This window comes from Nuphar pumila, chromosome 5 (assembly GCF_984573655.1).
Source record: "Nuphar pumila chromosome 5, dmNupPumi1.hap1.1, whole genome shotgun sequence".
NCBI classification, from domain to species: domain Eukaryota; kingdom Viridiplantae; phylum Streptophyta; class Magnoliopsida; order Nymphaeales; family Nymphaeaceae; genus Nuphar; species Nuphar pumila.
The window spans coordinates 43198822-43209661 of record NC_143253.1 but is presented as its reverse complement, the minus strand read 5'-3'; the positions used below and the strand labels follow the sequence as shown (position 1 = coordinate 43209661).

Here is a 10840-nt window from a genome sequence, read left to right as displayed (position 1 = left end):
AATATTTAAGGTGTCCTGATCCAAATATGCTGAGAAGATTGATGCTATTGACCTTGTCAAGCTTAGAGGGGATTTTGTGGCATGCATTGTGAGAAATGTCCCCCATGTATGTAATATGTATATCCCAAAATTTGTGTTGAATCGTGAGTGCACAAGGTTTTGTGAGTCTATTTATCATATTTAGTTTATGTTATTGTGTCTCACGAGTCCCTTCTACATTTTTGCCTCTGCATTCTTATTTCCTCGTTGATGTTTGAAAGCCTCTTAATTTTATATATTGTTGTGGTCTTGGATTTCCAAGATTAATGTGCTTATGCTTTATTGATTGCAGAGCCACAATATGTATATTTTTAGCCATTGAAGCTTATAGACAACAAAAAACATTGCCATTATAGGCCAATAACGAACGATAAAAACATCGTGGGTTAGTTTTGGCCTCTGTTCACTAATAATGATGACATTTATATTTGACAGTTAAAGGGTGTACCTGTAAAGTCACCGTTATAGGGTCATTGCCATTACAGGATAAGTCGCCACTAGGGGTGGCAAAACCTGACACGACCCGCCAACCCGCCTCTTAGGCGGGTTTGGGTTGGGCTTAAACTAACCCATTTAATAAACGGGTCGACCTGCCTAACCCGTTTATTAAACGGGTCGGGTTCAGGTTAGGGGTATGCCAACCCGCCAAACCGGCTGACCCGTTTAATAAACAGGTTAGGCAGGTGGGTCGACCTGTTAACCCACCAACCCGTTTACCCAACCCAACCCGTTTATTAAACGGGTTGGCAGGTCGTGTCGGGTTAACCGTTTAATAAGCGGGTCGGGTTCGTGTTTGCCACAGCCAACCCGTTTAATAAATGGGTCGGGTTCAGGTTGAGGTATGCTAACCCACCAACCCGACCCGATTGCCACCCCTAGTCGCCACTATTAGGTGTACCCTTTAACAGCGACATAAATATCGCCGTTATTAATCAACAGAGGTCAAGACTAGACAACCATTTTTTGTCACCGTTAGAGGTCTATAACGACGACAAAGAGAGCAATAGTGGCAACTTTCGTCACCGCTATTGACACATATTCTTGTAGTGAATCTCGAACTAGAGATCCCAAAATATGAGATCCAAGGATTTCTAATCCTACTCCTCCCGGTCGGACTCAAAATCCACGTATTTGTGTGTTTTTCAGGGTAAAACAGGATCTCAGACCTTTCATTTGGGAGGGAGCCAAATTAGGGCAGGGGATTCCCATGTCGACCCTAAGTAACAAGGTTTAAGCTAGTCAATTAGTTCATAAATCATTGCAACGTAATCAATAAAAGGCCGTTAAGAAATCATTAAGTAGTCAAATGTATTATAAAAAATCATCAATTCAAAGAGCTTGTTTAAATTAATGATGTGGTTAAGCATTAATTAACGGAAAATCAATGTCGCTTTCATAGTTCCCCAAGTACATGGTCTGTCAATGCTAAACAATTAAAGCGAGTAGGCATTTTGGCCGGTGGACAAATTCAATGAAGAGAAGAATGAAATGGTCCTCCCAGACAAAAGGCTGAGACATTTTGAATTTTGGGTGCGAGTGGTAGAAGTCATGAGAGCTCAAAATGAGGATGCGCCCACCTGTCCATCCATTGACAACATGGTCTATGGACCCTAGTTGGCTTTACCCCACACAACCATGTGTTATCCTTGATGCAATGAGATGGGATAGGAGGGGACTGTGTTATTTGGTTGTATGGGTTATATATATATATATATATATATATATATATATATATATATATATATATATATATATATATATATATATATATATATATAGGAAAACTAGAATATGCAAACCAGTAAACATTGCACCCATCTGAGATCAGACGGTTCTGTGTAACCCATTCATTCTCCTTTCCCCTCCCACCACCTCCACAGCCCACCGATCGGGATTCCGGGGACGGGGTTGCCGCAGGGGGCAGAGAGAGCGAGTCCATCGGAGGCTGAGCCTCTTGAATTCTGCCAGCTGATGGTGAAGATAACGTGGGAGGAGGAGGTGGTGGGGAGGCCGCCCTACCGACGGTGAGGATGAGGCAGGTGGTGGGAGGGGAAAGAAGAGAAAAGGGAATGAAGTTGTTACACAAAAAAGTTTATATGTTGGGACAATTTAACATATTCTAATTTTTCTATATATATATATATATATATATATATATATATATATATATATATATATATATATATATATATATTGGCATATGGCATTAATGAGTTTGTTCTCGCCTCATGCAATTTCGATTGAATTAGTAAATCGGACTTTATGGGTGGACTTAACATTGTTTATTTAGTATAAAATCATGCCTTTAACCTGACAAAATTAGATGCATAAGTAATGATATATTACTCATTAATCCTCCCCAACCCCCAAACAACATACACGCATATCTTTGGTCGTCTTCAAAGTCAGACCCACCACCTAATTTGTGTCACCATAATCCTCGGCACCTTCACGTGCCACCATAACTTGACAAATTTCTAATTCGCTTGACTGGGACCCTAAATCCAGAAAAATCGAAAAATAATAGTGGATGTGTTTTGAGTTTTGACTATAGATGATTGAGGTAACCTCGTGATATGTGTACTCTATAAAACTGTTGTAGAAAACCTTAAGAAGAGTTTGTTGTTACCTTGAAAAGTAAACAGAGCCAACTCTGAGTGATCTGATAAATTGCACCATGCATGGCCATGGTTGGTTGGCTTGATCCTGTCCATTGCTCTCCATATCATTTGCTAGGTTAGTCCCTTTGTGCATGATCAGGATGTGGTTACCAGTTTTTAGAAAATCTAATGCAGCGTTTGATTGCCTCAGATCTCATATCCAAGGGTTTGATGTGATACCCACATCAGACTTGTTTTTGCAAACTTGGAATTTGAGATCCTCATATAACCCTCAAAGTACATGGATTTTGAGTGGAATATTGAGTTGGAGGTTTGGGCTAGAGAGACGAACGGGGGCTCCTCTTGTCTCGCGGGAGCAGTTACCTAATTGCGTTGGGACGCTGCAAGTTTGAATCCCAATGGTATAGTTGTATAACTGGTAGGGGTCTGCCTAACCCCAGCTTTCTCTGACGAAGAAAAAAAGGTTTGGGCTAGAGATCCATGCATTAGAAATTGTATGATGTCTAATTCATGCATCTCAGATCATCTCATGTTTGAGATTCGAGCCAATCAAATGCACTCTTAAGCGAGGGTCTATACTTGCTACTAATGAAGGTACAGGGCTATGGAGCAGAAAATCACAGGTTCAAGCTGTATCGACTCAACCTGACCACATAGATGTGTTCATTATGGTTTGTTTGTTAAGGATCAAGCCTTGGATCATGTTTTTCTAATGTAAAAAAATATACTTTTTTTAGTTATGAAGTTTTGGCGGATTGTGGACCATTGATTTTTGAATCCCTTTAAAAACTTGCTTGCTTGTCGTAATCACATGATTCAGAACACGTTTCCACTAAACAAGCCATATATGTAGATCATATCTGTATCATTTGATTTACAAAAAAATGAAAATTTTTAAAGAAAAGAGTAATTTCTACTCAATAGTCATGTACCTTCATTAGTATCAAATATTTACCCCTTAAGTAATGTTGGGTGTTAGCTCTTTTGGACCAAAAAATATATATATAATTAGGCTAAATTGTGTAATCGTCAATTATCTAAATGTTTTAAAGTCGAGATAATTTTATAAGGAAAATGAAGCCCAACAATGACTCAGAGAAAGGGGAAGAAGGAAGTCACGTAGCTCAGGTTTAACCAACTTTACATTGAGTAAACTTTTGCGAAATCTTGACACAAACCAACGGTTTGTTGGACCTTAGAATGGTAGCCAAAGGAACCTTCTAGCCAGCTATGAGAACTGGGTAAATTCAAACTCATACTCCATTGATTGGATAACACACCATAACTGGTTTCTCCAATGGCAGTTTGAAAAAACCCTCTTCCAAATAATTCTGAGTTTATGCTATTAGGACAGTGACCATAAGTACGGCAGGCGGAGCCAGCGTGGTTAATTAGGTCTCTAAACCTCGGCGCGGTTTATCCTAAATCGAAAAAATCATTCTTACCCTGCTACTTCAGCCCACTATAGAGCAGGAGTCACATGGCAATGGAAATCATGACCTAAATCAACAGCTTGCTTGTGCATTATGAACCTACACATGGTGTATAATCTCATGTACAAGATTGCAACTCCTTTTGCAGTAAGAGAATCGATTCAATATCTCCTTAATTAGAACACTAATATACACTGTCATTTTTGAGCTTTAAAGAATGTTGATTATTATGATTGGCTATTCTTACTCATAATAGCCAATAATGGAATCAAGAAGATAAGATCATGAAGTTGCAATGCCATAATCATCACGATTGGTCCCCCCCTCCAAATGTTGTCTGCATCAACAATAAACGACACTCAACAAATAAGCAATTGGCCCATAAAAATATTCAATCTTTTGAACAATTGACAACACAAGGATTGAAAAAAAAGCTTCATATTATTCCTCTTGGCTTCTTTGATCCTCTAAGCAACTTTAGTCATGATCATATGTAGCGGTAAACTTGCGATTAAAGGGTGCATTGAGCTTGATTTTGGTTGCTAATTAGATTAAGTATTAGGCTGTGGTCCATGAGCATCTTCTGCATGTTCTTTACTCAACACCATGTGGGAGCACATGCAGTGTAGTTGTTACCCAAGCCAGTATGGCAAAGTTCCATAGTGTGTACTTAGCTCAACAGACAACCTTGAATCAATAATTTACATACTTTTGGTCTAGTGAATGTCTATATGGACCAGTGATCCAGTTTTGATCCCTTAGTGCAGTACCATGTGTTGTTCCCACAACTACGTCGACGACAAGGATCTCGGCTCGAGATCTTGTCGAGCTCAACATTAGGAAAGTTTTTGGCAATTGACCCAGTAGAACTTGTTCCCTTAATTTAAGCACTCCTGATCATAATCATCATTAATCAGGGCTTATCCTGACTATATGGGGTCGGCTTTACAAGTCATTTCAAATACTTTTGAAAGTTCCCGCGGTATAAATTCCGCAACCTAGGCTCTCCTGGATCTGCTCCTAGTTGGACCTAGTGGGCCTGAAAGTTTTGACCCACGCTCCATTAATGTGCAAATAGAAAATACAAGGAGTGTGGAACACTCTAATTGAGGTAATAATCCTCAATTATGAAAGCAAAATTGGTGTATCGTTTTATAAGTTTGGATGAGTTGGTGGGGACATGAAAGTAGTTTGTGAAAAAGAGAAAGGGCATTATGGTCCAAATGCTCCTTATTTTGAGGGTGGGACCCAGGATTTTAGAAACTGAAAGAAACATTCTTCCAAGAGGACAGATGGGCACTTCCAGAGGATGTCTCTACTTTTAAGTCTCTTGATTGGACCAGCAGCAAAAAAGGTCGGCAAGGTATGCCAAATCCACCTAAACTTCTCTTGAATTCATCTTTATCTTGACCAAAATGTCCATTCATTGGTGGGGCCCGGCTAAATCCGTATAGTAGCATCCAAAGTGACGAATTGGAACCGAGTCGGTAGACCCACTGGCTCAGTATGGTTCAGGTAGGTGACTAGGTTGATTTAGTGTTAGGTTGTGCTGACAGAATTTTGTGAGATTAGAGTCAGAAACCATCGAGCCTTGATGGGCCATGATGAGCCTTGGTCAGAGCCCAATGGAGTCAAGTAAGGCTCAAGTAGGCGCACTAGATTTGGATCGAGTTGAAGATGAATTAGCTGCTGCTCAACACAGTCGGGTCCAAGTGAACTTGGGGGCTAAGTCAAGGATTGACTTGGAATAAACTTGATTGAATTGACATGGTGGATCTGGGTTTCAAGTAATAGGGTAGTCGAGATTGGATCCTGATCAGTCCAAATTGGTCCATTTGGTTGATTTGGGTAATGATTGGGATAGGGTTCTTTTTTTTGGATAATGGCTGATTTGATTCCTGATCCAAATTTTAGGCAGTAACTGCTAAACCAGATCCAATGAAATGGATTTAAATACAGATTCAAATTTAATATGGTACGTACTAGATCTTTTTTTGGACAGAGAAAGCTGGGGTTAGGCAGACTCCTACCAGTTATAAAACTATACCATTGAGATTGGAACTTGCAACGTCGATCCCAACACAAGGTGACGAGCACTAACTGCTCCTGCCAGACAAGCGGAGCATATATATCATAAAAAAAAAATCTTGGCCTGAATCTTCCAAATCCAAAAAGAATATGTCCATATAAGTCTGAATCTGCACCAAAAAACCATTCAAGTTATGTTTTAAGATCCACATCCAAGAACAACATATCGGAATTGGATCATAAGACCGACTGAATCCTATCCATTTGCACCACTGGATACGAAGAATTCATGCATGCGCTCAGAAAATGGAAACCAGAACTTGAATTGATACACTTGGTCACACCGGACTCATTTTCGGATCCGGATCAACATCATATATGACACTATAGATGGAAGTGGATCTTGGTCACTTGACGAACACATTCAGAACCATTTTATCCTTAACCAAATCATAACAAGTGACTCAGATTGAGCATATTCTAAACTGGGTCAGGATGTGAGACCGGATTCAAAGCACTTTGGAGTGCCAACAATCGCCAAGTCACCACAAATCCTTTATATATGGTTCGGACTTGGGATCAATATCCGACCGATCCGTTTACATTCCCCGGCGGATGGTGGACTGATAAAATGACCAAAATGCCCGCAAAGGGTCTCCGCAGTCAAAATAATAAACGCACGGCTACCCAAGAAAACGGGTATCACATACGTCCGTTGACCAAAACTAAATGGTGTGGAAAAGAAAAGAAAAGAAAAGTGGGGCATGGGACCCACAGCCTTCGTTGTGCTTGCTTCAAGGAATCTCACCCTCCTCCTTGACATCATCTGGCAATCATTCCACGTCATCACGGCAGTGGAGTGGACAGATGATCTCCACCAGTCCCACCTAATCCCCTTACCCTAACTGACACGTGTCTGTTGGCCGGTGCCCCCACTCGCCCATAAAACGGTGGCCACCACCCTCCATTGCCTTTCACTCTTGGACATCTCCACCCACTAGCCCTCGCCGGAAATCGGCCGGAATACTCGCCGGAAAACCAGTAAGATAAAAAATGGGAAATTGTCAGGCGGCTGAGGCGGCCTCCGTGATCATCCAGCATCCCAGCGGCCGGATCCAGCGGTTCTACTGGTCCGTGAGCGCCAGAGAGGTCATGAACGAGAACCCCGGCCACTACGTGGCTGCGCTGAGCGTGTGCTTCACCGACTTGCCGACGCCGGGCACGGGCATGACTCGCGTCAGGTTGCTCAGGCCGCAGGACACGCTTCACATGGGCAGGATCTACCGCCTAATCAGCTCACAAGGTGAGTGTTTTCGCTTGGTACGTTGGCTATGTGGATAGACAAATTGTTCTAGTACATATATCCATCCCCTAGGGGGCTAGGTATGGTCGGGCTAGTTGACTTTGACTCTTCTTAGAGCTCAGAGACTTGGTGGGTCTTTATGGCTTTCATCCAAGTCTAGCCAATTGATCAGTGGAACGAAACCAAGCTCATCTTCGGTGTAGGGGTTTGTGAAACGTGACCAAGTTTACGAACGGGAATGTTTCTACGATTTGGTTGTGGTTTGAAACATCACAAAGTTCATGAACACCGTGCTTTTTTCACGAACTTTATCATGTTTTAACGTGATGGCCAGAGGGGCTAAGGTGCCTTACTTTTGTGCATGCGTGGGAGATGAAGGATATATATGACGTTTTTAACAAAGCCAAATCTATTCATCATCTCCATCAACATCAGGTTCATGATCATCTCCTTTTTCTCTAAAGGGCTGGATGAGCTTATTCGACCTGTATAGGCGTATGTATGATGGTCATATTGATGGTAGTCTTCCCTCATGATGTCTAAAGGCGTTGTCGTCTCTGAAATCTAAACGTTAAAAGGAAGAAAATTAACGTTATTTTGTAGTTCTTTAGCGTTAATGTTTTCCCTCCTCTATCTAAACGCGAACTTGATACAAGAATTCTTGTCATTTTTACCCATGTTTCCATGGGTTCATATATCTGATTTTCACTTGTTAAACGACACATTTCGTAAAACACTTGATTTTAAAGTTTTAAAATCATGCTTGTGCACCATATGTGGTCAAGATGCACGGCGCGCTCCATACGCTGGCGAGAATACGAGAAATTTGTGCTTCTAATAATTTCTCGAGTTTTATCTATTTTCCTTTTTTTTTCTATATAGGTAGTGATAGTTATTACCTTGATTTTGATGTCACATCAGTGATATTACTTAATTACCTCTCTTTCACTTACAACGTAAAATCTAAGTTTTTCTTTTTTTTCCTTTTTCTTGTTACCTATCAAGAAATTACAATTCTCCAATTACCCAAGACTGGGGGAATCATTTATCTGATCAAACATGATCAACTTCATGCAACTACAGCAGTTGGAGGGTTTAGAGAGATAAAAGTGGCTATCAAGTTTTTCTTTCCCACCACCTTCAATCCCCATTTTCTGTTTTTTTTATCCCTGCTCAAGATTTCTTGGTGTTGAAGTATGATAGCACCATTAAAATACCAAGTGCTATACACTGCTAGCAGTGTGGAAAAAATCCAATTGGTGGTATTTCATCTTATTACAATGGTGGCCAATGTTGCAGAAATCATGAAAGAGTTATGGGAAAAGTATGGGAAGACGAAACGGGAACACAGGAATGCGGTAGAAAGGGAATTGAGATGTTCTTCTACGAGACCGCATTCTCGTTCACAACACAAGGATCAGGTGAAACATTTGATTCTAAAAGAAAGATGCACAACAAGTCATTTTGTCGATTGTGGTTCTGATTTATAGTTTCCATTGCATGTTTACAGCCAGATAAACAAGGGAGGAGGAGCAAGAGTTCACAGTCTGCTACCAGGCCAGGACAATGGCGGCCATCGTTACAGAGCATATTCGAGGTCGATTTTCCCTGCAGGGTTGATAAACATAAGCAGCTCACATACTCACAGTCGGCATCGGAGTTTCATGCTTATTGAAAAACAGGAATCCTTGTACAGCGAAGAAAAGGCAATACACTTTGCTGAATATGTAACCAAGTGATCAATTTGTAAACAGTTTTCTTTCTGATGCAGGTGCAAGCAGAACATGTAGAAAATTACGATAACATATGCTGCATTTCAGATACAATCAAATTACTGACGACTTTGAACATCCATTAAGATCATTTTCGATATAACAAAATGGTTGAAAAGAGTGAATCGACAAAATTGTGATTAATGGTCATCTCTGATTCTGAGAGGTCCATCTTTCCCAGTCTCTGCCAACATTGTTTTGAGCCCATAGAAGTGCTGCCCGTGCAGCAATTGGTGCACCTGGAAGTTTTTTCTCTTTCAGAGCAAGAAGCATGTCTGTAAAGGGTTCAACCAACAGCGTTCCTGGGCCCCCATATTCCTTTCGTAAGAACTCATTAAATATCTGTATCGAAAACACACATATTCTGACTGGTTAGCATTTCTACCATGAAGACATTAACTCCATGCAAGCTGAAGGTAAACTCTTCCTGAACATATTTTCAGAACCAAAGATCTTCAAAGATTATCTAGGAGAAATTCAAGCCCAATCTCAGAGGAATGATAGGACAAATACAGTTAAAAACCGGCGACCTTTAGGAGTTCATACAGTTTCTCTTGATTGGTTAAAATAATCAAAGGCTTATAGCTACCATTTTCATAAAATAGGCAGTGGACTTTTATGTTCCAACACAATTTGTTATCCCAAGGAGTAGTTTCATCTAATGAGTAATGACCCAGACAACTAATTACTTTATGGTAGCCAAGTGATGCATGTTATGACAGTGAGAAACGTGTACGTCTACAAAACCATTAACACATTGAAAACTCTGAAACTTCACGAAAGCTATAATGAACAAACATATGTGACAAAATAGCAGAGACGTAGCATGTAACACAGTCAAGCAGAGATGGACTATGACAGTGGACACTGGATAAATCAATTGAACTTGAACAGGATATCTGAATAAAAGGATGAAGCATCAGGGATCTTAACGTTGTTCATGAATTAGCTTTCTTAAAACCAGTAAACAGCCCAAGATATACTGATCTGCAAGTAGATAGGTTGGGGTGGCTATCTAACACAATCTTATAGATATTGAACGAGAAACACATCACGAGTCACGACGAAAAAGATTGATGCACACTGAAAGTGCAAGCCATGAATCAGGATGTTGCTTCATTGTGTGCATGTATATGCCACCATTTCTGCAATATATTGAAAATGAACCTCAATATTTGACCAGAAACCAAAGGTTCGAGATAAGCCTAGCAAGATCACATGTTATCACAACACAGACCACCAATCCAGTTAACAATGAATTTTTCTTTTTTTGAGAGAGAATGAAATTGTTTTATTATGAGAAAAGGAGAGAAATTCTCTCAGAAAATAAAGGTGACAAGGTGTCACCCAGCAATACAAGCACCACCAAGAGAAATTTTTAAGTGTTACTGATCTCAAAGCAAGCAACGTAGCTACCAAGCACTTGATAGAAGCAAACTGTAGTCATCTCTCAGATTATCAGGCTAGGCCCAAAAGACAAACTGGATAGATCCATCTAGCATAGCAACATCTAACTAACATGCATGTACAGAAGGTTAAGTCACCTAACAGTTCAAGATCATCGGATAGAATGTGGACAAATATCTAGTGTTATATCCTTTATTTTCTATACTTTTTGTCTGTAAATTATTGGGTATAATTGTT

General features: G+C 40.3%; 2 protein-coding genes across 2 annotated transcripts in view; one reads left to right on the top strand and one right to left on the bottom strand.

The window, feature by feature from the left end:
• The first annotated feature begins 7103 nt into the window (after positions 1 to 7103).
• LOC149837465 (uncharacterized) lies at positions 7104 to 9247 on the top strand. Its single transcript, XM_090006059.1, has 3 exons — positions 7104 to 7424; positions 8724 to 8845; positions 8935 to 9247. The coding sequence occupies exons 1-3, from the start codon at positions 7175 to 7177 to the stop codon at positions 9097 to 9099; spliced, it is 537 nt and encodes a 178-aa protein (XP_089862185.1). The 5' UTR covers positions 7104 to 7174; the 3' UTR covers positions 9100 to 9247.
• The window catches only part of LOC149837464 (protein PLASTID REDOX INSENSITIVE 2, chloroplastic-like), a 43489-nt gene continuing 41595 nt past the window's right edge, over positions 8947 to 10840 (bottom strand). Inside the window, exon 3 of the mRNA XM_090006060.1 lies at positions 8947 to 9538. Within this exon, the coding sequence (XP_089862186.1) occupies positions 9344 to 9538 (195 nt within the window). The 3' untranslated portion in view covers positions 8947 to 9343. The remainder of the gene's footprint in view (positions 9539 to 10840) is intronic.